This window comes from Sander vitreus, chromosome 1 (assembly GCF_031162955.1).
Source record: "Sander vitreus isolate 19-12246 chromosome 1, sanVit1, whole genome shotgun sequence".
NCBI classification, from domain to species: Eukaryota; Metazoa; Chordata; class Actinopteri; order Perciformes; family Percidae; genus Sander; species Sander vitreus.
Window position 1 is genome coordinate 20,280,529 of NC_135855.1, and position 27,067 is coordinate 20,307,595.

The window sequence follows — 27,067 nt, forward strand, 5'->3', positions numbered from 1 at the left end:
CTAACGGAAGTTGCATACGAGCAACTCCTTTAACAATATCACATTATTTTCACATTGTCATTTAATACACTGTTATATAAAAAATTATTAAAGACGCTTTAACATACACATTGCATTGCTTTAAAGTTGACAAAGCATTCTTATTTCAATACTACAAAACACTGAAAAGCATCATGTTAATTGCAGAGTGTTGATAATAATTGATAAAAATGTAACAGACGCAAGGCGATCATACTGTTATAGTCTACCAAATCCACAACACTAAAGGTCTAGCACACACAAGCTGGCCATTTGGGCTGCAATGTGTCATCTGATATGTGATATGTTGAGCCTCTCACTACACAAACAACAATCCATTCCCACCTAAGAGAGGAAAAACTCATTTGTCAAGTTGCAATCCTGGTGGGCATTTTTGGATCAGCGATGCATTCGTGAATGCGGTGATGCTGGAAATGTGACAGTGTCGATTTCACATCAGTAGATGTTTCAACCTGGATGTGACGTGTAGCTGAGTTCCTGACACGGCCAAAAGAGGATTGGAGTAACTATCACACCATGTAGCTTCTGGCTACGTGAGTATTTGCACCAAGCTAATTGGGTCATCTTAATAAGCCATGGGATATATTTGAATTATATACAGTACAGTATTGGAAGCATAGACAGTTACTTTACTTGATCTAATGCTTTGTTATGACATTCCCTACTATCTGCAGGACATTTACCCATCATGCAAATACATTTTTGTCTCAACAAATGTTAAAGTTACCAAACCTATGTGGCATCATGCCTCATTTGTATATAGAAGGATTTCATAATGTTTTACATCTCAAAGCATAAATGTTTGTCCTACTGCTGCTGTGACTTCAGTTTCTCTGTGTGGAATCAATAAAGGTTATTTTATTTTATCTTGTTATAAAACATAATTTTAAAAATGTAGTTTCTCTATTTTACAGATGTTATTGTCTGGAAATAAATATTGTATTGTCTGGAAATAAACAACCTGTAAATTCAAGTGATCACTGTATATACTAGTTCATGGCAAAAATGTGCTTTTAATTGTGACAAATGATAAAAATAGTGACTTAAAAAATGTTCATGATACAATCTTTAATTTTTCATGTGAAATGTAATAATCACATTATTCTGTAAAGAGTCAAACAGTGTATTTTTGTTTATCATGAAAACAGCTTACAGGTTTCCAGTGAGCAGTTTAGATGTGGTTAATAATTGCTTAATAGGGGCGTGACCAAACACAGTAGAATATTTTCTCACATTGTTAGTTAGAGAACTTTGTGTTAAAGGAGAATATTGCACAATGGAAGTCAACTGTTAGCTATTCAGTTTCAGGATGTTGACAAGTTCACAGCTCATATGCACTAGACTTTTTTAGACATTTGGTTTTACAACAGGATTATGCTAATATAAAGACGTTTTTAGACAATGTACTGTAAGTTGTTCCTTCTTCACCAGTTAAGGACACTTAATGACACATCTTTCAAAAGTAGCTGAGTGAACACACTTACCTGCTTTTTTGACTGGCTCTGGCATCCTGAATGATCTCCTCTCCTCCACAGTGTGACTCACACAGTCTGCCGTCTATCTCATCCCCGTGCCTTTAATAGTACCCCGTGCCCCCCCCTGCCTCCTCCTCCTTCATGAACCATCCCACCACTCCTGCCATTTCTTTTTTCCTAGGCCCAACACAATGTCCAAAGACACAACCACCCCCCCTCACATCTGACCTCTAGCTATATTTCAACCATCCTTTACTCCAACACCTCGGCTGAATGACAGGCCTTGAGAGGGAGGGGACGGGATGTAAGGCAGTGGTTAAATTTAGAGCCTTGAATCCTATAAACAGTTTGCTCTTTCCACATCTGTGTTGCACCCGGTCAACTTGTGAATCTAACAATGAATACAAGAGGATGGTTGAGAATACAAGATCTAGACGTTTGTTTCATGTGTTGGCAGAGATGAGTGTGTTTTCAATTCATTTGGGTTGTTTTTTTGTAGACTTTACATTCATATTTGTCTTTGTTTAGCACCTTTAAACTGTCCTTTCTCCACATGCTTTGTGTGCTTTTTTCCAGCACAAACTCAGCTACAAGTCTGACTTATGATTTTGTCATTTAAAAAAATATAAAGGTGTCAGGGAATCAAAATACAAGAAAATTGACACAGGCGCTTATACAAATCTATAAATAATTCTAATTCTTATATTTTACTGTACTATGCTATATTTACAACATTATACAATACCAGTTTTTACTATAACACATTGTACTGTTTTACTGCACTGTACTGTACTATACTATGATATATGTTACCATACTATAGGCTACTGCAGTATATTTTACAATATTATGCTTTTCTAGTTTTTACTGTACTACACTTCATTACTGTGTACTGCACTATGTACTTTATTTTACGTTACTTTACTATGCTATATTTGACTGTATTTTTCAATAATATAGGCCTATTATACTATATTTTACTGCACTATGTTATATTTACTTTATTGCACAGCCTCGTTGAATACTCGATTCGGATTGGTCGATTACGGCATTCTACGGTCAGTGGTCAGTTGTTTCTGTATAGCAGACCATTTATTATTGATCATCAATATTTATGACTGGCTCGCTCTACATTATCCCTTACATACTATACTATATTTTACAACGTATACATATATATATATATATATATATTATACTATACTAGTTTTTACTATGTTATCCTACATTACTACGTACTGTACTACTACTACTATATTTTTTACTTTACTATACTATGCTTTACTATTTTTTACTTTACACTATTCTAAACTATACCATACTACTGTACACCTACATTATGTAAATCTCCTATGCACTAAGGTATGTAAATATACTATATATTCTTAATTGTAATTACTATAAATTAGATGCCGAGGAGAAGAGGCTTTCTTCTCACATATTTTGCTTCAAGATCTTAATCTGGAAAACATACTCTGTACCAACTGAACCCTACAGATGGCAGCTGGACCAGTCATCAAATTACGGGAAGTGATTTTAGTTAGACCACAGCAATGACCAGTGCTGTACTCTGGTCATTTTGAACTGAGAGCCACATTTGTTGCTTGAGTTGGTTTATTATGGAGACCTTGTTGTGATGTATTTACTGTCCTTTCTAACAAACTCAGAACTCATCCACCCCTGCCTTTTAATGAATGGAAGTAAATAACAACCAGCTCTGGTTAAGTTCTATTGCATTGTATTGTTCTATGTATCAATTACAGCTTGACCATTGAGGGGAGCTGTTGGCTCTTGGGACACCAGGTGCTGTAGTATTTTTATATTTACACACTGCACATTTTAGCAAATAATTACTCATTCAATTACTTATTGTGGCAGTGTTTTTGTTTTGTGTTATGTATTATTATTTTATTTTATGGTTTTAGTGTTGTTTTATTATATTTTACTTAAGTGAATTTCATCAGCAAAAGTTGTTTTGGAGTGTGGTAAATAAATATAGTTCTGTTCCTATTTTTCTGTTAAAAGGGAGGTATGATGGTTGTGAAGTTGATAAGCATTGTATTAGCCTCATAATGTTCAGACAGATTGCTAATCAATAGGAAAACAACTATGATAACTATAGAAAAACACAGAGATACGTTATTGTAACATGATCAAGCCGTTCAAGAGAAACTATGGTATTCAATGCAGACAAAAGAGCTGAATGCAAAGCTGCAGTGCATAGTTTTATACTATTAAGCTGAAAACTCCAGATGTGTCACACTGGACAGCTCACCAGTTATCTAGTTATCTTTATAGCTGTAATGAAACATAACAGACCTCATCTGTGAACCTAAAACAATACAACTTCATGTAATGTTTACTTCTTCTTCTTGCTGTTCTTTGTGTTCTACCTCTAATGTGAGATGTTATCACTTACAAACAGTTACTATATCCATACTTTATTCAGCAATTCTTAATTATAACATACAGAGTTTCATGTATTTGTACAAAACATTTGTAATGTAAGTAATCATAGTAATGGTCTTATAATGGTCCTCCAAGGTTAGTCACTTTAATGACTTCTGTGTGTCTCCTTGCTGTTTTAAATATGAAATTGCAATTATATATACATACAGTAGTACACATAGGATTATCCACAAGAGAACTTAAGCCTGTCTATCACAAGGAGAGTTAAACACAGTAGGAAAAAAAACCTGGGCCAACTGGAACATTTCAACTCTCACTAGTTACATGTTATGAAACAAACATTTGAACATAATATTGAAATTAATATCTTTTCTAAATAGAATATGCACTGACATGTGTGCGCACACATTTAGAAATGCATACTGGGAGCACAGTAACCCAGGGTCTAAGATGCATACAGTGTAACTGCAACGTTCCCCTCGCTCTAATCCCTGCTGCATTTTGACTGTACACTATTAGCTGTTGATCCCACTGTACAGCAGTATAGGTGCTATTCACAAAATGCAACTTACCACATCAGCAAGTTTGATTAAGCATCTGACACCAGAAACTACACTTCAACACTTGACATTTCAGTATCCTTACATATATTTTCTCTCCAGATGACCCTTCCCCAGCACCTCATCACTGAACTGGTACGTCAGCTTCTTCTTAATCTTTTTCACCTCTCCAGTTTTGCCATAGTTGCGTAAGGCACGAGCCATCTTCTGATAGGTCATTTTTTTGCGGTTTCCCTTCTGGATTCCCCAGCGGTGTGCAAGAGCCTCCTTGTGTTTGGATGAAAACTGGAATGTCCCTTTGTCTCTGTCCACCCACCAGATACTGTCCTTCATATCGCCGTTCCTTAAAAGGTCCAACAGGAACTGATACAAACGGATCTTCTTTTTATTGCCTGTTGGAAACATCAGAGAGTTTACTCATTTGATACTGATATGCGCTGTAATGATATTCATTACATACAGATTTAGTTTTATTACTTGTTGAATTAAAAAAGTAACAACAACAACAACAACAACAACAACAACAACTTGTAATTCTAAAAACCAGCATAAAGCCTAATATATTGGCTATGGCACAGTAGTGACACTATAAATGAGGTGGTTCAGTTGTTTTTGTGAGTTTCAACCAGTCTAGACTAACCACATCAGTTTATATATATAAGAGATCTCAAAGAGGCAAATTAATAACGTGGAGCAAAGGCACAGCTTTTGTTTACTCGGCCTCTTTCATATCTTTTTCGTATCTTTTACATCTTTAATTGAAAGTAACATAGTAAGACAATGCAGTGACTACAAAAGAAAAGTCTAAAATTCTAAGAAATACTGGCAGATGTAATCCTCCGTGAGTCATTGTTTTAGTGTTTTCCACATTGTCATGGTGCTACATGATAAACCTTGTTGATGACATGTTAACTCTTTTTGAAATAGGTTATTCAAATTCTTAAACATTAAGATAAGATAAGTGAATTAGTTTCTACAAATGTCTGCCTGTACCAATACAGAAAATCAAATCTGATTCTAGTTTACAGGAAAGTTACTTGACAGTCAAATGATGAAAACTGTCATTGACAGTAACATATGTAACCACAGTTCTCTGAGTTTGGAGACTCTCCATGCTACTTGTAACATGTTTGTGATTGCAGTGGTTAACTTTCAAACATTGCAATTTAAGGACCATGCATGTTGCCTTTCTGGTTAATCTCGTTTGGAACATGTTACTGAGATGCTCTGAGCCGGACACACTTGGAGAACTGTGTTTCAAGGCTGCCTTGATGTGGGGAATGTGCTTTAAGTACTGCACCAGTGTAGTAGATGACATACAATCACTGCCACAGAAATGCTTACAGGGGTGCGTGAATAATAAAGAAAATCATGCAAATATTTACAAAGGTATTTTAGAATCAGAACACAAAGCTGACCCAATGCCAAACCTCCACCAACCCAATGTGTGGAAAACAACACTGGTCTGCTGCAACACTGCTTAGACACTGCTTAGTGACTTAGCACTTCTAGATATATCATGACCTGGATGATTGAGAATCCTCACATGGCCAGCACAGTTGGTTTGTCCTAAAGTATATGTGTTAACTGCTCAGTAAAGAGCTGGAGTGTTGCCCTCACTGCACAGATGACATGGCCTATAAAATCGATATCCTTACCCAGCTCTCCTGGTGTGACATAAGGGATTCGATCTCTCAGACACTCCTCATCAGACACCTCCAGTGGGGGACTTCGTCCTCCATGCTCCTCATCATCAGAGCTGCGCTGGGACACGTGTGGTGGATACACAGCCCGAGGGAAGAAGGCTACCTACAACACAGGAGTCAAAGTTTATAAAGTCTATAGTTTAACTTAGGGTGTTGATCATAAGTCCCTTCGTGTTGCTCCAAGTTTTTGGAAAAAATAAAATTTTCCATTCTGTATGAGAATGTTACATATTTAATCAGTATTTGTTTAGTTATGCAATTATTGCGAAAGAGTTTTTTGGGAGCTGACTGTGAAAATAAAGCAAAAAGATGTACATGTTATGATGCACCGGTAAGTCTGGGACTGAACAGATAACGAGTGATTAAATTGTTGCTTAAAGCTATAGTGCGTAGTTTCTGTCTGTCCATGAGGAATTCAAAGTAATGACAACAACACTGTCGGCGCGTCCACATGACACAAGCCTTCCGTGATCGTGCACGCGCCCCCACCCCTCCCCCACACAGTTCAAGCCATTGCCAAATGAGTTCATACAAAGCTAATTAAGACTTTCAGCTCCTCAAAATCCTCTCTGTATTTCTCAGTATGGCTATGTTTAAAAAATGGTGCCGACCCGCGACTCGTGCACAGAAGCTTGAGTGAGTGAGAAGAACAACAGCAACAGTCAGCTTTGGAGATGAAGAGTACATAAAAACTATAAAATAATTACCTCTTCTGAAGAGTCACTCGTGTTTTTTAATCCACTGTTTCCTCCTTGAGTTACTAGCAACTGGTGATCACCGAAGGCTTGCGTTATGTGGACAGGTTTGTTGTCATTACTTAGAATCCCTCATGGTGGCGACAGAAACTGCGCACTATAGCTTTAAATTATATTTCATTTCTAATCACTTGAGTCCGACTCAAGTCCGACTCGAGTCGCTATTCTCTGGACTTGTGGCTCGACTCAGACTCGAACTCAGGTTATGGTAACTAAGCTCGGACTTGACTCAGACTCTAAACTAAAAAACTAATACTTATCGTATTGTCTCATCACATGATCAAATAGAGACTTGACATTGGACAACATTAACATACATATTACCCAGCATTCATCATTGCATAGCTGTATATGAAAAAAGGCCAAAGAAAATAAGAAATGATTAATTTCAGGGGTGAAACATTGTCACCTTTCAGCGAAAATCGCCGTTTTGAATCCAAAAGAGGTCATCTATGTGATTTGATCCGATGAGTTCATTTATTTTTGTAAGTACCTTGAACAGATGTCCCCTTAACATTTGCAGCAGTAATTACATGAATTCTAGGTTGAATCTTTTCAACCTATGTCCTCATGGTAAAATCGACTGTAAATCCATTTTGAAGCTAATATTAAAAAAGATTTTTCCTGCAGTATCTTTGTCACCTTTTCACCCCTGATTAGTTTGCACCCCTGCATTTAATTGAATAGTTTTTTTTAATTATAATTTCTTTTTTTTTCTTTTTTTTTATAGTTTATAGTTTTTGTAATTTATGTAGAATAAGCCTATCATTTTGTTATAAATTGCTACTGGCTATTTTACAAAGAAAAATGAAAAGCAGGGCATGCATAGCATATGGCAGTTTGTTTAACGTGAGTTCTTTCAGCACAATATTGCCTACACTGTCTAAAATTACACTCCTGGTGCTAATACTTCTGTACTTTTACTCAAGTACTGTTAGGAATGCAGAACTTTTACGAATAGAACATCGTTGTTGTGAATTCAATGTGTGAACTGTGTTTTATTTATATATATTTTTTTCATATCATGAACATGCATTAACACCTTTTTTATTTTCCACACACAAACACATTTTCCTCATGTTTTAAAAATGGCAGCTTTATATATACATATTTATAGCAGTGCTAGATGCACATGAGAAAAATACATATAATTAAATGCAATTTTCAAAATAAAAATCATCTACTCCTGGAAACAACATGTGTGAATTGCAAAAGATGTTTTATCATACAGAATATACATTATGTTTGATATTTAACTACTTTACATATACTTATCAGCTTGTTTCAGCCCTTTACTGACGCTACATGAGACAATGTGAAATATTTAAACCTATGACACCTTTCGCCTCACTGTGACCTCAAATGAAGAAATTGAAGGTACGTTCAGCCGGATGTATTTGGCAAATGTAGCCTGTAATCTTGACTAGAATTTAAAATAAATAATAATAAAACAAGAAAAAAATGTAAGCAGTGAATTAGTATTGTACATTTTCTTTTAAATATACTCTTTTGAAGTCCATATTCTTTCTTTTAATTGCATGTAAAGCATCTTGGAATTGTAAGTGTTTGAATTATTTTATATAAATAAATGTGCCTTTTGCCTTTTTCACCTCTGCTTATCTGCACAACAAGAGCTTGTAATGTTGGACCCAACAAATTGTAAGTGGAAGTGAAGAGGTTTCAAATTTGAAAATGTTGACTTGGTTTAAGATACTGCACTTTAATACAGTCCAAAACCAGATATCTCTGTTCTGGTCCACTGGTTCACAACTGGAGGGGGGGAGCGTGCAGTTGTGACACGGAGGGAGCTTAATTTAGCCTTCAGACTATTCAAAATAAGTGTCCTTTTTAAACTGAAAAAAAAGAAAAACCCTAAAATGTAGTTTTTCTTGCAACTCAAAGAGTCACTTCTTGATTTTTTTTCACAGGACCCTAAAAGGCCTCAGATTCCCTGAATGTTCTCTTTGATTTGAAAACCAACTGTGAGTTATGTTGAGTTCGAAGACGGTTGCAGTGAGCTAGAAGGATATTTGGAGATTTACAGGTGTGTATGAAGGTCATAGGGCCTCTGTAGAATATTTTCCTTCAATCTTCAGTTGTATGTTCCTTCTACTTTAGTGGAATAAGTACTACGCTATGATAAGGAAAGCCTTGCTTTAGTCATTATCACTTGAACAATGAGTGATTACAGTCATTGCATTGAAGCATCTGACTACAGTACATAATAGTTTTTTGCATTTTAATTCAATTTAAATATATTTGATTTATTTATATTTGAATCTGTGTTTGCTGTGTGCAGCTACACGCACCCATGATATACTGTTAATTCCTTTAATGTATGCTTTTGTTGGGTGATAAAATGACTTACTGGTTGCTGTAACACATGTGGATGTGCCCCAAGATTTGGATCGAGCAGGTTTTCTGCGTCGTACCGTATGGCGTCGTGTCGTATGAGGCTGGGCGCATGGAGAGCCTGCACACTCTGCAGCTCTGTGAAGTTAGCCTCTTGGAGGTTTTCAAACTCTACAGGGTGTACGTGAGGGTGAGGGTGGTAGTCCCAGTGATCTGAAGAGAGAGAGGTGAGAAACAGCATAATGGCCACAGCTTTTTGTTGTTTCTATTATCATTACTCTCTTTTTTTACTGTAAAAAAAGAAAGATATGAACCACAGCAAGGTTATCTAGAACACACAGCTTCATACAAAAGTCATGAAAATGCCTTTAAAATAATTTGGTATCACAGAAATACATACAACAACAAAACATACACAAACAGTAAGAGATGATTCATGAAAAAAGCTAGACTGTATGTCTATTTAAACTCATCTTTGTCATAAGATATCTAAAACCACTAAGGCAAAGCAACTGGACTTGATGAGCTGCTTACTCATAGTGCTTGAGTTTGCATAAACCGGGTGAAATGAAGAGAATAATAGATAATTCAGCATGAAGGTCTTTCCTGTTTGATGCCTCACTAGCAGTGTTGCCACAGCCGTTGACTGTGAATTTGCACTCTTTTACATGTCCTATTTTTTTCTAAAAAAAAATTTAACAAGAGAAGAATTAAACAAGATAAATATACTGTTTCTAAGTTCATCTTTTACATCCAAATAATACGTATTTCACATGCAAACTACTGAAACTACTAGCCATGTCACACATCCACTGTAACACTGTACCACAACGGCTTTGTATTTCAGTATATTTATTTAGTGTTTTAATTTGTATTTTTTTTATTATATTAGATATAGATATGAAATATTTAGATTTAAGACATGACTTTTTAATCACAATGTGAACTGGCGCTTTTTTAGTGGGGGTGTCAGAAAAATACCTATTTAGATTGTTTTGGTGTAATATTCAAAACAGTTGATTACAAGGGAAAGTAAAGCACCTCTCTTGTATCAACAAAACCCCATGGGGCAAAAGTTTGTTCTATGTCTGTAAGTTATAGCGGCCGAAAGAAATGGCATCTGTTTCCTGTGTTCCATACACCCTAATGTGGTGCACTCCAGCTGCACACACTGCAGGCTTTTTCTGTACAACGCACCAGAAAAGACAGTGTCACCACATCAGTTCATGGTGATTCATTTGAAGATTAAGACTAGATAACTAAAAAGTATTTTCTTTTAAATGAAAATTGAAAGCACTGTATTAAAAACAAGATTTATGTTGGCAGATTTAGCCCCCACAATCCCCATAATTCATTTGCATTTTAAAATGATTTTCATTTAAATATCACTCACTGTAATTTAAAAGAACACGTGGCTGTTTCAATTGGAACACTGTTCACATGAGACAAAATGCATGTTGAAGTAAAACTCACCTGCCTGGATATCTGCATCTAGGACATATGGATTGTAATATTCTGCAATTTGATGTCTGTAGATCTCAGGATCGTACATTTCTTCTGAGTGCTGCAATAGCAAATAATAAAAAAAATGTTTGCCACCAAATTTCGTGAAAGGAAAACATTTTACTGGCTAGTGTGTATGATGCAGATATCACACATTACATCATTACTTATTTAATCCTTTAAAGAAAATAAAAATACACACCATTTGTCTTATCCCAAATGTTCACATTGTGTCTAAATATGTTTTCATTTGTAAATCAGATTAAGGATTAGCAATAACTGTGTTATAGTAATGCCTTTTTTTTCTTGCCACTGCTGTTCTGAAACTCTCAGGACGTCTTGAGTTTCAGTCTCATGTCGAGTATAAAAGACTCTTACAGTTTGTGTGCTGTATTCAAATTGAAGCAGACTCACATTAAGTCATATAATTTGAAAACAACACATAGTCCATCCTCTTGATTATTAAATGTGTTAATGCTGGATTAAAAAGCAAACTACTCAAGGAACTATCTTAAACTTTAGATGCTTGAAAGTCTCCAGAGAGTTTACATAATAATAAAAAATAAATGATACTTACAGGCGGGATGAGATAGCTCTCCATTCTGTATGGATGCAACATGGAGACCTCTTCTCCAACGGACCGACTCTCAGACGCTTTGCAAGCAAAAACGTTCTCACAACCTTTCAAAACTTTTGCGGCACCATTGCACAATGTTTCAAAATTTCCTCTCGCTCAACGAAAAAACAAAAAATGTGTCCCTCTCTCTTATTGTATAGCACACACTTATGACCTGAGCTACTCTCGGAGGCCTTCAGCTGTGTCAAATAAAATGAAATAAACAAGGCCCGCTGTTTGACTGTAAAGTGAAAAAGGAACTTTTGACTTCTGTAAAATGTGTGTGGGTGGGAGCAATAGAGTGTGTCTGCTAAAGGTTCCTGGCCATTGATGATTTGTCAGGGGAGACCATGAAACTTCACATTTATCAGGGTATATGCACTGTCCCCTCCCTTAGCAGCCAATCATCATCTAGGGTTTTCATCTCTGTCAGTTTCTCCCCCACAAAGAAAACGTGATAAAAACGGGTGCATTGTGCCATTGAATGTTTAATGTTTTAAGTTTGGTTGACTTCATTTATTTCCTTTGCTTTTAACATGTTTTTCGTTTCAATTATGGCATGCTTTGGTCTCAACAACAGTAGAGTCATACTGTGAAAAAATGTGGTTGTTGCTATTTATAAACAGGATATAAATACTACATATTAATCAATACTTATAAATGTCTTTATATCTGTGTATAACTACATTACTGGCTTATAAATGCTAAATTAAGGGGTTTCAAGTAAATTGTTACCAATTTCAACAATATTTGTATTACAACTAACTGATTATGTTCCCTTAATGTATAATACAATACTGTATGCTTTATAGCCAGTAATCAGAAGAATCAGAATTAAAATGTCTGTAAGCATACAATGATTTTGATTCTGTTTTCCTTTCAATGTACTTACACACTGCCAATAAAAATCACCATAAACATTAAGATGATTCTAGAAAGACATGTTTATTTGAAAGATATGAATTTACTGCTCATATGCACAACAAAGACAGGATTTACTGTGACAATGGAAATTATTTTTAGTTTTTAGCACACTGAGTGTGAAATGTAAGTGTTGGACTGTAAACAGTCATACGCTGGGTTCTGACTGCAGACCTGAAACTGACGGACTGACTACACTGCAGCAAAAAGGCTGAGACATGGTGGTGTAAACAGGAGTTTGTCGAGGAGAAATGTCGACACACACACACACACACACACACACACACACACACACACAACACACACACACACACACACACACACACACACACACACACACACACACACAGCTGGTAGATAAGATGAAGGTACAGTATCTGTGTTGTAACCACACTGGAGGTAAATGGAGATTATTATTATCACAACAACTCCTAGGGAGGAATTGATTCCCTCTGCTACTAAAAACTCAAAAAGTCTGTTTTTTTGGTTCAGTAAGGCATTGCTATACAATATATTATGGTTAAGCATTTGGTCAACTGTATGTTCATAAGGCAATAGGGCAAAATAAAAGTTAAATATATTGGTTTTGGCAACTGTAACAACTAAAGGTACTGCATATTTACCAGATGCTGAGATAACTGTTAAATAGTACAGTAACAGTGTAGCACAAATCTGAGTGTATATTGTTAGCACTGCCTGTTTAAGAGGAAGACTGCAGCAATGTGATAAGGCAATGCACTGAAAATATTACTTTCTGTAAGATTAAAAATACTGAGGTTATGTTTATCTACTAACCAAGGTCAGTGTGTTTATTCCAATAGGTGCTGAGATCTCAGCTACACATTAAAAACATGGTCAAATCCTCTTTCAAATATTGCTTTCATACTTTATGCAACACTGTCGGGTACATTAATCACACAGAGAGACTTAGAAGCTGCAGCAGATAGTTGGACATATTCTCAAATAGTTGTACTGTGTGCAGACCTAACTACATTTGTCTTCACATGCACATTCAATGTTACATGTTGTTTGACTAAACTGTAAAATTCTGTCTTCATTCTTGTTGATCAACATTACACGCTTGTTGGATGGACGTCCACGATCCTCAGAGTCTCTTTTTGAGGAGCTGTTAAAACCACACAGACTGTGGCCAACCTCGACTGGCCCCATCTTCATCACAGCTGGCTGAGCAAAACTGATGACATATACAGTAGCATTTTCCAAGAGTATTAATACACAGAGTGAGCTGCAGTATGCCAGGCACTATTTTCATCACAACTATTTTCAGTTAAGCCAAAGGATAATGTTTTGTTTCTGGTGACTTTTTGTTCATGTCGTGCAACAAAACGACTGAAAAGTGTCTGTTCAAAACACGTTCTATGTTCAACATAAACTATTAACTGTTAACAAAGTAAAATCCAACTTACTGTAAAAAACTTAGTCAAGTTTGATCATTTAATAATAAGACATGTGTTATTAATTAAATTATAAAACGTGTTAGTTGATTGTATTGTACTGTAGTATTGTATTGTATGTAATGGGGGTAAAACAAAATGTAGTGGTGTACGTAGAAGTAAAAAGATGCATGAAATGTAAACACTCAAGTTAAGTACAGGCACCTCAAAACTGTACTGAAGTACAGTACTTGAGCAAATGTACTACTTATCATTTTATATGAAACCCTTTACTTTAAAGAAACGCTTTTTAAGAAAAGCCATCCGATGAGTCCAAGAGTTATGTCAACTGTCTTTTCCAGTCTTTTGTTTAAATGTATGCACAATACTTGCGGTGCAAATTGATCTGGAAAAGAACCAAAAAAATCATTGTTGATCACTTATACTCATTTTATTAATGTGTCGGCCCATTAACCTTCATCAGGTAACAATTATACAGGCAAACAGTAACCGGTAACAGTGTGTGCAGGACTTTTGGGTTCTGTCACAGTCAGTTTATGATCTGATGCACCTGTCTATAAGACTTTCTGGAGTGCAAAAACTTTGTGAAAACTGAACTGAATTAGAAATAATAGAAGTTAGTATTTAGTGGGACTGGATCTGATTTTCACTCTTAAAATCATGTTGACTGGGTTTGATAGCCTAATAGGTTAGGCAGCAGGACTGAGGTGCTGCTTTTGTAGGCTATGTTTGTTTCTGACCTCAAAGACCCCCACACACCTTAAAAGCACAATAACATTATGGCGTGCAGTAGTTTGTTTCAGACATGCAATACATCTTTCACAACAGTTTAAAAGAATGATTCAGTTGAGAAAACACATTAGGCCTACAGTGTGGGCCAGTAGAGGTTAGCGTTAGGTTTTAGGTTTTAGGTTTTAGGTTTAGGTTTAGGAGTTTAGGTTATTTCCCGCCACTGTCCTCAGGCCGGCCGGGCCCTTCATCAAGCATTTGTGTTTTTTAATCATTAATTTATTAGCCTAATTGGGTGGGGATAAAGCTATGCCTCTCCAGCTTCTCCCATAGCTCTGGGTAGGCCTATGTTCTGCACTGACTTGAGTGTGAGGTAAACTGTGCTAAAATCGTGTCTCCCCCTATCTGTAGTCTTCGATAATTGCGCAACCAGGCCAGATTGTTTCAGGTATCTCACGAGTCCTTAGCAGCAGATATGGTCTCTCCTATATCCGGCGCGTTGTCGCCCAGTGCGTCTGCATGCAGACCGTGGCGAAGGACAGTAGGCTATTAATAAGGTGATCGAGACAAGAAATTCTCCTATGGTTCCAGGGCTTTGATTATGTTGCTGCCTTGATCTGTTGTACCCACACTATTCGGCTGAGGGAGCTATAAGGTCGAGTTTTTTTTTTATTTTTTTTTTTTAACGTTTCTTCATTCGGATCCATTTGCGATCCATTCCATGCTGAATAAACAAACAACGCAGTTTACATGCTTCGTCCTTGTTGCATTATTCATTAAGATAATTCTAAATAGATTTCTGTAGTTCAAACAACTCGGAATTGTAGTTGAGAACGTCAGTTATAACGGCCCACATATTAAAAAAGTGTCGGGTTTAAATCGGGCTCGGGCTCATAATTAGGCCTACAGTTAATGCCCGGGCACGGACACAACGTGCACGGGCTCAGGTAGGGTTGGACTTGATGTTTTGGGCCCGATCTAAGCCTTAGTAGAGGTAGCCTATTGACTGAAGAGATTGTCTTCAAAGAGTTTTTTTGAAGTGTAAAAAAACTGTGTAGTTAAAACTGTATTTTATTCGTGATTATGTTCTAAAGCACAAACAAACATAACCACACCTCCGCGGGAGGGTGCCACATTGTCGGATTATGAGTGAATGCAGTGCAGCGCTTCATCCTGTCTGTGTCTGTGTCAGTAGGCTAAAACTTGTGCGTTGATATGAGACATGAGGGGCAAAGCGGGAAAGTTATGATGATAACGGGCTGCACACCCTGCACACTGTTATTGGCTAAGGGTTACACACCCTCAGCCCAAAAACGTCCCGTGAATCCAGGCAGAGGACAGAGTCTCTGCAGATACAGACACCACACACTTCTAGTGGGTCATAAGTGATTGATAGGGATTTCTTTTGTATTAGTCATCGTTGTTGTTGTTGTTGAGGAAAACATTGCATGTTATACCTTTAACATTTGAATCTAAATTAACTATTTAAAAAAATGATATCTCTGGTTTCTTCCTCTTCTTTGTTTCTAGAATGCCTTTTGAGGACTTTTATACACAGAACTATGGTAGTGTCAGTCTGTTTGTGAAATGTGGCCTGAGAGATGAAGTATATGCAGAATACAGGACAGTGACATATTATTAAATCAGGAACTGGGAACTTGTCTTTCAGATTCAGTTCCTTGAAGGTTGCCTTTAAATTAATCCATTTACGTGTCATATGGTCAGGATTACCCAGACCTCTATATGGGCTGCTTGCCTTGAGTTCATCCTCTGTAAGAAAGAGCAACCAAAGTTTTAAATTTTGTACTGGAAAGAAAGTTAAAGTAAGAAAAAGTTAAAGAGACATTGCTAAATAATGTTATTGTCAGTGTCCACTATAAAATATAGCTGTCTATACTTGACATATAATGACAAGTGAAAATAATTGACATAATTGTGTAAGATAACATAACATAAACTACAGTAAACAGAAGAAGGCAGATAACACTTTGACTTTATTATATCCAAATCAATCAACAACAAACAACAAACAAATCAACTACAAGTACTGTCACAAACCATCATGTTTTTTATTTATTACTAACACATAGTCAAATACATGTAATTGACTTGTTTTAAGCCTAGAGTGTGTTTAGTTAAGCCTTTTCCTCGTCTTTTTTCACTTTCGGCAAGCTGATTGCAACATCATAAAAAGGCCGTAAAGCCCGACAGATCACATGCCATCCATTGTTTTTCCAAAATGTTTCCATTGGTCATGATTTTACAGTGACGGTATCACTGTTAATGCTTTCAGTGATTTTGACTAGCATTGTCAACACTAAATGACCACTTTATTAGACAATCCTATAATATTGCAATCCATACAGCTCAGCCATAAATTCCTCCTTTACAAAGATAATAATAATAGCTCAGTTTTGATTGACACTGTCAGAGAGGAACAGTAGTTCTTTAACTATATGGTTATTATTGAGGCTGTAGTTTGGTGTTGAACTGGATTACTTTATATAGCGGTGTTTCTATGTTTTGCCCAACCCATTTACAAACACTAGGGGTAAAGTTAGTACAAAGTTAGTACACCACTAACTACTGTACACCTTTTCTGACAGTGTCAACAAAAAGTGAACATTATAAACTTCATAAATATAGAATTTGTGACAGATCTGTTTGATTGCATGAAATATTATAGGAATACCAGGGATATTATAAGGCTCCAGCTATATTACCCATATGTTAGCCTACTTATAATACAGTGGTGGACACAGTTACATGAAAACTTGCTAAATATAGTGAATCCAATTCAATAGCCCAGCAAAACATGTGACACTCACAACATCCAATTTTGGCTAAGTATGTGTCATTTCAACACCCACACTGGGTCACAAACAAAATAACAGAAAGCCTTATAATATAATGTAATGATGCATTGTTATATATTAAACTACCCAACAATATATAAAATACTTAGAATTAGCTCTACCTCGACCAACTACAATACTTCAATGCTACTTAAACATGCATCAGTAATGGTCATTATTCTGCATTGAGTACTTTTTCTTTTGATTATTTAATTAAATTTAGCTTATAACACTTATGTATCCTATGACACTTTTGACAAGTAGCAGCAACTGTTACTGCCTAATGTTATTCAGTCAAACAGCAATGTCTAAGTTATCTAAAATTAGCTAACATTAGCCACCATACTGGTCATGCCAGACCAAGTAGCAGCAAAACCTCTGAGTGTGTTGAAATGAGCAAAAGTTGTATTGCTCATAAATTCAATATTTTAATTTGTAATATGAAGAATTTCTTATTTCTTATTTGAAATGTTACATATCTCACTTTAAGTAGCATTTCCAAAGCTGGACTTTTACATGAATTTTTTTACAGTGTGGTATTGGTACTTAAAGGAGCAGTTTGACATTTTGAGAAATAATTATAATTTATTTCCTTTCTTGCCAAGAGTTAGGTGAGAAGATCGATCGATAACTTTCATTTCTGTACTGTAAACATGAAGCGACAGTCAGCAGATAATTAGTTTACTGTAGCTTAGCACAAATACTGGAAAACGGGGGAAACAGCTAGCCTGGCTCTGTTCACAGTAAAAAAGACAAATTATAACAAAGGTAACAAAGGCCTACCAGCACCTCTAAAGCTCATTTATCAACATGTTATAATGGCATTCTGTAGTTTGATGGGGGTTATGTGATAACAGACTATTTCTTGGCCAGGCCCAAACAAGGTACAACGTATTAGTGAGTTTTAGGGGTGCTGGTAGGCCTTTAAACAGAACCAGGCTTGCTGTTTCCCCTATTTCCAGTCTTTGTGCAAATAATAGCAAGCAAATACTAACTATGACTGGCAAAAAAAATATTAAAGGGCTAATGTATTGGATTGCCTTACACTGAGCAGGTGTACATGTTATTGTGTCCACCAGCAGTGACTGAATCTCTATAAAAACAACACGTCCAACAAGATATACTGTAAGTTTCCAGCATTGTTATATTTTTATATACACACTGTGAAGTTACATACTTGTGACTTGCAGTAGCTCTGACCGAGTGCTGCTTTCTGGTTTTGTCCCACAACAGGGTGTAACTGAGCACTTCACAGTTCGTCGTCTGAATGCAGTCACAAGATACATATCTTTGATGGTTGAAGCCCTCCCAAGCACGCAAATGGTTAGATTGGCCCCTCATGTCTTGCTGTGTGGAGGTGTCAATGTTCTCATTACTATCTCTGTATGCATTTATTTTAAGAGGCTACAAATATTTTGAAGGAAGTACTGCTACAGCTTACTTAACAAAGGAATTATACAATAAAAAAACATGTTATTTACTGTAGTCTTCCTCATCAACTTTTTGCAAGACAGACCAAAGTCATAGCTATTTCTCAACAGTTCTGGATAAATTTATTGTGCTCTTAGATATTTTGCTGACATTCAGTTTTTTCTCAGACGTGGAGTCTTCCTTAATTCAGTCTCATAAGATTCACACTACAAGGTCACAAGATTGTGCCAACACAGCCTCGCAGAGTGGAATGACACGCATGACCACTGACTGTGGAAAACAGGATACAGGCAACGTCGCAACAGGAAGTGTTGCACTCCTCCTCTGCAGAACATCAGTTTGACCAGAATGACTGCAGGTTGATGTCCACACTCTGTAACTCCTGTGGCAGTATTAACATTTCGTAATCGTCTTTGCTCACCATTTCTTTTGAGCTAGTTGAGTAATTCAGTTAAAAAGGTTTTGTCCGAAACAAAAGAAGCATAAAAATCTCTCAGGCACAGTGTCCCATTCTTCATATTAGATTAATGCAAACAATAACTTATTTTGTTGTGTATAGCAAACAAATTTAATTATCCAAGACAGTACAAAGTTTATAGTTAGTAGGCTTTAAAAAAGAACAGGAATACATTACTAACCACCCCAAAATAATTGAAACAAACTACATTTCTTGTTGATTTGGGCACTTTTAGTAAATACAATATGGTTCAGCCTTGCACAGGAAAACAATGCAACACATTTAAATTGCCATCTATCATGTCAGGCTATCTAAGCAGGCTATTGGTAATAAAGTAAACTATTTTAAATCTTGTATGAATGCTTACAAAAATGGCATAACCAACAAAAAACATAGTTCTGTAATTAATAAAATAAAAGTATACTGCAAGTATAGTACTGTTAACCAGCAGTTTCTGATCATAAACTCAACACTTTATTCAATACACAAAGTAATACTAAAACACCATCTCAGCGTGCTCTAATAAGGAAAATCAGGAAGCGCCCGTAGTCAGACTCGGAGAACAAACGTGTTTGGGTCTTACCGTCGCCCTCTGTACAACATCCATTGATGAACGGTAAAGGTGTCCACAGGGGAGTTGTTGAACTACTGGAAGCAAATTGCCAAAGGTGGTTGAAAAATGCAGGCTTTCTATATATCTCTGAATTAGCAGGGGAACTAAAAACTTCCTTAATTCTACCAATTTAGGTTGGTCCTATAAAGCTTCTTCTTCTTGTTCTTCTTCTCCTTCTTCTTCTTCCTTATTAAAACAAGAAGGTGACAAACTCTTCCTACAAAACCAGTTTTTAAAGCTGTAAATACAGTGTGAACTCCTGATGCTGATCAGTTAAGTTCATTTTGTCACATCTTGACATCCTTAGTCGAAAGCCTGTGGCCTACATTAGACTTAAGTGCAGAACCTATTTTCATTTTCAATTTTGCTGTATATTAATGACTAAACATTCATGATACAATGAAAGCGACCATATTTCATAAAAGCATAGTGATATAATTAAAAAAAATGCATGTATTTACAGAGCTATGTTTGTAAAATGAGGCATTTGGGTGTGACTAACAGATTTCAGGAGTTTTAACAGAAGCTGTGGTACCCCTGTGTTATACAAAGCTGGAATAATTAACAAGCATTCAAATCAGCTCAATCATTTTTTTATTAGAACTCATTGCCTGAATAAGAGGAGCTCATTTTTTGGATAAGAGCAGTTCTATGATGTTTTGTGGCCTTTTATCAAAATAAAACCACCTTTCATCTGCAGAAGGTGCAGAGTGACAATGTGCAGTTATATGTTTTGTAAGATACTGAAAGGTTTAATCACACATAACACATTGCAAAGAGTTTTTAGAAGACATTGTAACTTACAATTATATGAACAAATAAGCAAATATTTTACAAAAATTAAATGTGCATGTTGTTTGTTTTGTGCACTAAAATTAATGAAAAAGAAACTAAATTTAAGAAGAGAGCTCAGTAAACAAGTAGAAGTGGGCTTTTAACAAAATGATTTCTGTTTCACATATGATTCTTTTGAAATCTACAAAAACAAGTGAAAATCACATTGAATATTACGTGGTAGGACGGTCCACAGAGAGGGCCCATGCTTCCTGGCTGATAGTCACCAGAGGTTTCAGTGGCCATCATGTGTTTCACAATGACATGGAACAGTCGCCCGACATGCATGCAAGGGGATATCCAGCCCTCTCACTTCTTATTCCTGATTCCTCATTTTCTCTGGACTCCACAAGATTCAACTATCAGCCAAGGCTGTGGGTATTATTAGCAAGGGTGAATCACAAGGCACATGGACAAGCATGCATGCACGCTCGCACACACACACACACACACACACACACACACACACACACACACACACACACACACAGACACTTTTTTCTATTTTACACAGCGCATTAGAGTACAACTCTGCAATAGTAGGTCTGATCTGCTGTATCAATCTCTTTAATAACAGTTTTTGAATACACACACACACACACACACACACACACACACACACACACACACACACACACACACACAAATATACACATTTATCCCTATACACTCGTATACGGCTTTGGGCCTCAATCCAACCAAACAACCAAGTTCCTCTTTCTTTATGTATTGCTCAAGTCAGACAAGGATGACTCAGTGCAGATATTAATCATGTTTTTTGTTATCGTTACATCTCACTCTGCTAAGTCCGCCTGTCAGAGTCGCAACTACCTGGTCTATTTTTAAAAATCGGAGAACTTAAAGATTCTTAAATGTTAAACAAAAACAACGTCCCTTTTTTTTACATCCAAAAATGTGAAACACACCTGGACTGGTAGTCCTACTTTAACTCAGCAGAGACTGCTGTTTAAGAAGCAGCCAAAATGTAATTGCTGTGATAATGCAATAAGGTGAAATTTCTTGGCTGTCAGGGCAAATGTCATTCAATAATTATATTATATAGCAGTATATTACTGTCACATACACCATCTGCTGGTCAGACAGTTTATTAAGAACCCTTATTGCTCTACTAGAAGTGAGGTGGGGATGCGGGTGCTGACCACCTAGGGACCCAACCATGGGAGCAAGATGCTTGTTGTGGACCTTGAATACTTTTACTGATTTACTATTTCAAAACTGATTTTGTTTGAAAGATGGTTTAAGAGAGGAAGAAGTATTCAGATGCTTTGATAAAGTAAAACTACCAATACATGAATTAAAAACTACTAGAAGTAAAATTGCATTCAAAATCCAGTACAGACATATTGTCAGCCAAATGTACTCATTCTGCAGAAAAATGGTATTAATATATTATAATATATAGTATTTTTAAGTTGTTTTATGTTTTGTTATTCATGTGTAAGCTGTGTTTTACTGTAGCTGGTCGAGGTAGAGCTAGTTTTAACAACTTTATATACTGTTTAGCAGATTTAGCTCAGTGACTCCCAACCTCAAAAAATAAATCTGAGGGGTTGTTAGATGATAAATGGGGCAGTAAGGAAGACAAAGCAACTTTCCACTAGGCTCTGGACCAAATTTGACTAACACTGATCATTAGGGGGTGCTACAAATACCAAAAGTTTATATCTCATAAAGGGCTCATGCGATCTTTACGGAATTTGGTGGGTATGATCTAGGGCCACTCCTGAGGCCATGCCTACAATGTTGTACTGATCGGTCAAAATAAGCATGACCTATTACACCCCAAAAAATACATGAGTGCCATAAGAACGCATGTATAAAATGAATGTAAATGGAAAGTTTGCATTTTCAATTTACTACAGACCTGTCAACTCACATGCTGCAATATTTCCTGACGTTCGCCTTGCTGCCGTCACACTTTGGGTTCAACTTTCGCGGACTCTGCGGGTCGTCGGGAGGGGCTCTTGCAGGAGGCTTAGACCCCATCATAACTGCTTGCAGTTCTAGTTGCCTCTGAAATGTGGTGGAGCAGAAGTATGAAGTAGCATAACATAACATAACAGTTCTTGAGTAAATGTACTTTCCACCACTGATAAAATCACAAATTTTCCTGTGCAGTCTACAACCAACTGAACGGTGGATGAGTGGTGAAAGCACACTTATTGATAGACACAGGCTCTGTAATTTATTTACTACACAACTGCCTAGTTTCCATTTTCTCCAGATATCTCCCGTGGCTTGTTCAGTTTATTAATACATTTCTCCCTCTCAATTGATCTAGGGTTTCTATGCATACCAAAGAGAACATTGGTGTGAGGATGGTATGGGTTATACCAGTTATACTGTACATTCATGTAAAGGCTATATATTCTTTTTCATGACTACTTATTGTTTGTCTCTTTCAAAACTATCTGGGTTTCTGTAATCAAGCAAAGCAGTAATATGGCTCATCACTGCATGCATTCTCTATTTAAAGGGGCGCTATGCAGTTTTGGCAATTTCTTCGCTGTTTTCTCGCTTTTTGCTCGCATGTTTCTCTACAGAGCCCCCCCTACAGCTTTGGAATAGATATTTGGCAACACTGTGTAAAATTTGGTTGGTCTTGTGACTTATGAAGCTTTACATATGGTGTTTTGTAATTATGCCCAGCCAACATTGCTCTGAGCCAAAGAAGATTCCACACTGAGTCATGTACTGTATATCACATTAAATATCTTATATCTGATTAGAGGTCTGTAATGAAGTCTAACACAGATTCATTTATCAGGGGTCATTGATATAAAAAGGTTTTGCAGCCTAGATTTGGCACTGACTGCATTCACTTTGGCTGATGATGTGTTGAATAGGTTGGTTCCTCAGTCCTTTGAGTGTTGTGCCTATGCACATAAGGTAGTGAAACCCAAACTTCTCAAATGGGGAACCCTATGTTTTACTGGGTATAAGACTTTGAGGGAAAACATTAGACATACTTATATCACTTTCTTTTTTACAACTGTCACAACCTGGCTCAAGGGCCATGAAAAAAGAGGGAACGAGGCATCATAAATGATCAAAATTTATTTATTTAACAAAAGAATAAACTAAACATATCTTTTGTAATGTGCAAAGTGTGTCTCTGTAACTTAAATAAACTCAAAACATGATGTGGCAGGCAGGATGATCAGGCCATGGTTGATGTCTGGATTGCAGTGAAGAGAGAGCCTGTAGTGTGACCAGGTGGAGCTTTATCAGCTCACAGCTCCCAGGCGCACCAGATCTGCAATCAACTCAAAACAAAGATGGGTAAGACCAGAGAGGCCCCACCGGATCACACAGGGGCCGTCACACAACATTGTACATATTAGTTAAAACTGTCTGTAGTGATGACATCCAATCCTGGAGCAACTCCAAATATGAAAAAGGCATTTTCCCAATAGACATTTCTATTTATTCATATGAATGAAATATAATGACATATTTGTCATAGTAGGAAAACCGGTGTTACTAACAACACTCATGATGGCTCTGTTTTAATCAAGTGTCCCAGTAAGCTATGATAGTGTGACATGCCTTTAATATTTACACCTGTGCTTTTCCTACCGTGACATGTTAAAATGTCTTCTGTGAAAAGGGCCTACTTAATTAGATATCATTTTATTCATCTGAAAGGACATGTTTGTGCTCAAGATGCTCAGTATACATATTAAACTGTACTGTATATACATAAAAAAGTAAAATAAAAAAAGCCTGTATATACAGTCAGGTCCATAAATATTGGGACATCGACACAATTCTAATCTTTTTGGCTCTATACACCACCACAATGGAGTTGAAATGAAACGAACAAGATGTGCTTTAACTGCAGACTTTCAGCTTTAATTTGAGGGTATTTACATCCAAATCAGGTGAACGGTGTAGGAATTACAACAGTTTGTATATGTGCCTCCCACTTTCTAAGGGACCAAAAGTAATGGGACAATTGGCTGCTCAGCTGTTCCATGGCCAGGTGTGTGTTATTCCCTCATTATCCCATTTACAAGGAGCAGATAAAAAGTCCAGAGTTCATTTCAAGTGTGCTATTTGCATTTGGAATCTGTTGCTGTCAACTCTCAATATGAGAGCCAAAGAGCTGTCACTATCAGTGAAGCAAGCCATCATTAGGCTGAAAAATCTAAACAAACCCATCAGAGAGATAGCAAAAACATTAGGTGTGGCCAAATCAACTGTTTGGAACATTCTTAAAAAGAAAGAATGCACCGGTGAGCACAGCAACACCAAAAGACCCGGAAGACCACGGAAAAACAACTGTGGTGGATGACCGAAGAATACTTTCCTGGTGAAGAAAAACACCCTTCACAACAGTTGGCCAGATCAAGAACACTCTCCAGGAGGTAGGTGTATGTGTGTCAAAGTCAACAATCAAGAGAAGACTTCACCAGAGTGAATACAGAGGGTTCACTACAAGATGTAAACCATTGGTGAGCCTCAAAAACAGGAAGGCCAGATTAGAGTTTGCCAAACAACATCTAAAAAGCCTTCACATTTCTGGAACAACATCCTATGGACAGATGAGACAAAGATCAACTTGTACCAGAGTGATGGGAAGAGAAGAGTATGGAGAAGGAAAGGAACTGCTCATGATCCAAAGCATACCACCTCATCAGTGAAGTATGGTGGTGGTAGTGTCATGGCGTGGGCATGTATGGCTGCCAATGGAACTGGTTCTCTTGTATTTATTGATGATGTGACTGCTGACAAAAGCAGCAGGATGAATTCTGAAGTGTTTCGGGCAATATTATCTGCTCATATTCAGCCAAATGCTTCAGAACTCATTGGACGGCGCTCACAGTGCAGATGGACAATGACCCGAAGCATACTGCGAAAGCAACCCAAGAGTTTTTTTAAGGGAAAGAAGTGGAATGTTATGCAATGGCCAAGTCAATCACCTGACCTGAATTCGATTGAGCATGCATTTCACTTGCTGAAGACAAAACTGAAGGGAAAATGCCCCAAGAACAAGCAGAAACTGAAGACAGTTGCAGTAGAGGCCTGGCAGAGCATCACCAGGGATGAAACCCAGCGTCTGGTGATGTCTATGCGTTCCAGACTTCAGGCTGTAATTGAATGCAAAGGATTTGCAACCAAGTATTAAAAAGTGAAAGTTTTGATTTATGATTGTTAATCTGTCCCATTACTTTTGGTCCCTTAGAAAGTGGGAGGCACATATACAAACTGTTGTAATTCCTACACCGTTCACCTGATTTGGATGTAAATACCCTCAAATTAAAGCTGAAAGTCTGCAGTTAAAGCACATCTTGTTCGTTTCATTTCAACTCCATTGTGGTGGTGTATAGAGCCAAAAAGATTAGAATTGTGTCGATGTCCCAATATTTATGGACCTGACTGTACATCTAACTAATAAAGTCTGGCTGTCCATCTAACAAATGTGGTGACCTGCATGCAAGTGAATGCACAATAAAGGTTGAAAGAAAACAGGGAAATAAAATCACAAAATTATTGTTTTTGGCGAGACTAGATTAACTGAAATGGTCAATATAATATTTGGGGGGCCCAGGCAAACAGTGGCTTGCTTTACTTTTCACCCTTTCTCTAACTGGTAATGTTGGTTTTGGCAGTGGTAGAAGAAGTACTCAAACTGTTTTTTTTTTTCTGAAGTTAAACTAACATATTCAAATGTTTACTTAAAATTAAAAGAAAGGCACTACCAGGACAATGTACTTAACATCTGCGCAAGGTAGCGCTTTCAACTATAATGCTGAATAGTTTAATGAACAATAATGCATGTATTTGAATTGTTATATTTTGTGAGTAAAATCTGAATCTGCAACGCAGGAAAATGTAGTAGTTCAATGTTTTCCTCTGAAGTATAAATACACCGTAAGTCAGTAGTGTATGATTGAGTTGCATATTAAGTGCTTTGGGGACCTTCTATGAGTTATTTCGGGGTTGAATGGTTCTGGAGAATGCTGCAAGCAGCAATACAGGAGGCCAAGCAATCGGCCTATTTCCAACAGGCACGTTTGAATGAGCAGCAGTGTAGAACAAAGGGAGTAGCAAATTACAAATAATGGTGCAAGCCATACTGTCAATGTTGTCCTCAAGGGCCTCATTTGAGTGCAATGCTGTCCGGTATGCAGGATACCTGTTGGGAATTATAAGAATAATAAGACTGTAGTGAAATGTGAATCAGTGTCACTGTGTTAAAATTGACAAGCATAGAAATATAGAGTGAGTTGTGAGTATAGTGTATCACTGACACATTTGAAACAGCTCCGATAGGACTGGGGTATATGAAAATGTTCCAATCCATATATTCAAATAAAACTCATGTGGGTGTTAAAATGTGTAAACTTTCTGTTAAATTCCCCTAAAAATG

At 36.9% G+C, this 27,067-nt stretch overlaps 2 protein-coding genes across 2 annotated transcripts in view; both read right to left on the reverse strand.

The window, feature by feature from the left end:
- The window catches only part of mybpc3 (myosin binding protein C3), a 39,616-nt gene extending 38,040 nt beyond the window's left edge, over positions 1–1,576 (reverse strand). Inside the window, exon 1 of the mRNA XM_078247380.1 lies at positions 1,524–1,576. Within this exon, the coding sequence (XP_078103506.1) occupies positions 1,524–1,548 (25 nt within the window). The 5' untranslated portion in view covers positions 1,549–1,576. The remainder of the gene's footprint in view (positions 1–1,523) is intronic.
- Positions 1,577–3,939: 2,363 nt separating this feature from the next.
- Positions 3,940–11,762, reverse strand: spi1b (Spi-1 proto-oncogene b). Its single transcript, XM_078247395.1, has 5 exons — positions 11,377–11,762; positions 10,770–10,860; positions 9,313–9,509; positions 6,142–6,292; positions 3,940–4,875 (listed from the first exon to the last, which is right to left on the reverse strand). Exons 1-5 carry the CDS (start codon positions 11,416–11,418, stop codon positions 4,565–4,567), a joined length of 792 nt encoding a protein of 263 aa, XP_078103521.1. The 5' UTR covers positions 11,419–11,762; the 3' UTR covers positions 3,940–4,564.
- Positions 11,763–27,067: the final 15,305 nt, after the last annotated feature.

Coding starts and splice junctions, on each gene's coding strand:
- spi1b (XM_078247395.1), bottom strand. CDS start 11,418: ATGTTGCATCCATACAGAATGGAGAGCTATCTCATCCCGCCT. Junction 10,861..11,376: donor AGAGCTATCTCATCCCGCCT/GTAAGTATCATT, acceptor TTGCTATTGCAG/CACTCAGAAGAAATGTACGA. Junction 9,510..10,769: donor AGATGCAGATATCCAGGCAG/GTGAGTTTTACT, acceptor CTCTCTCTTCAG/ATCACTGGGACTACCACCCT.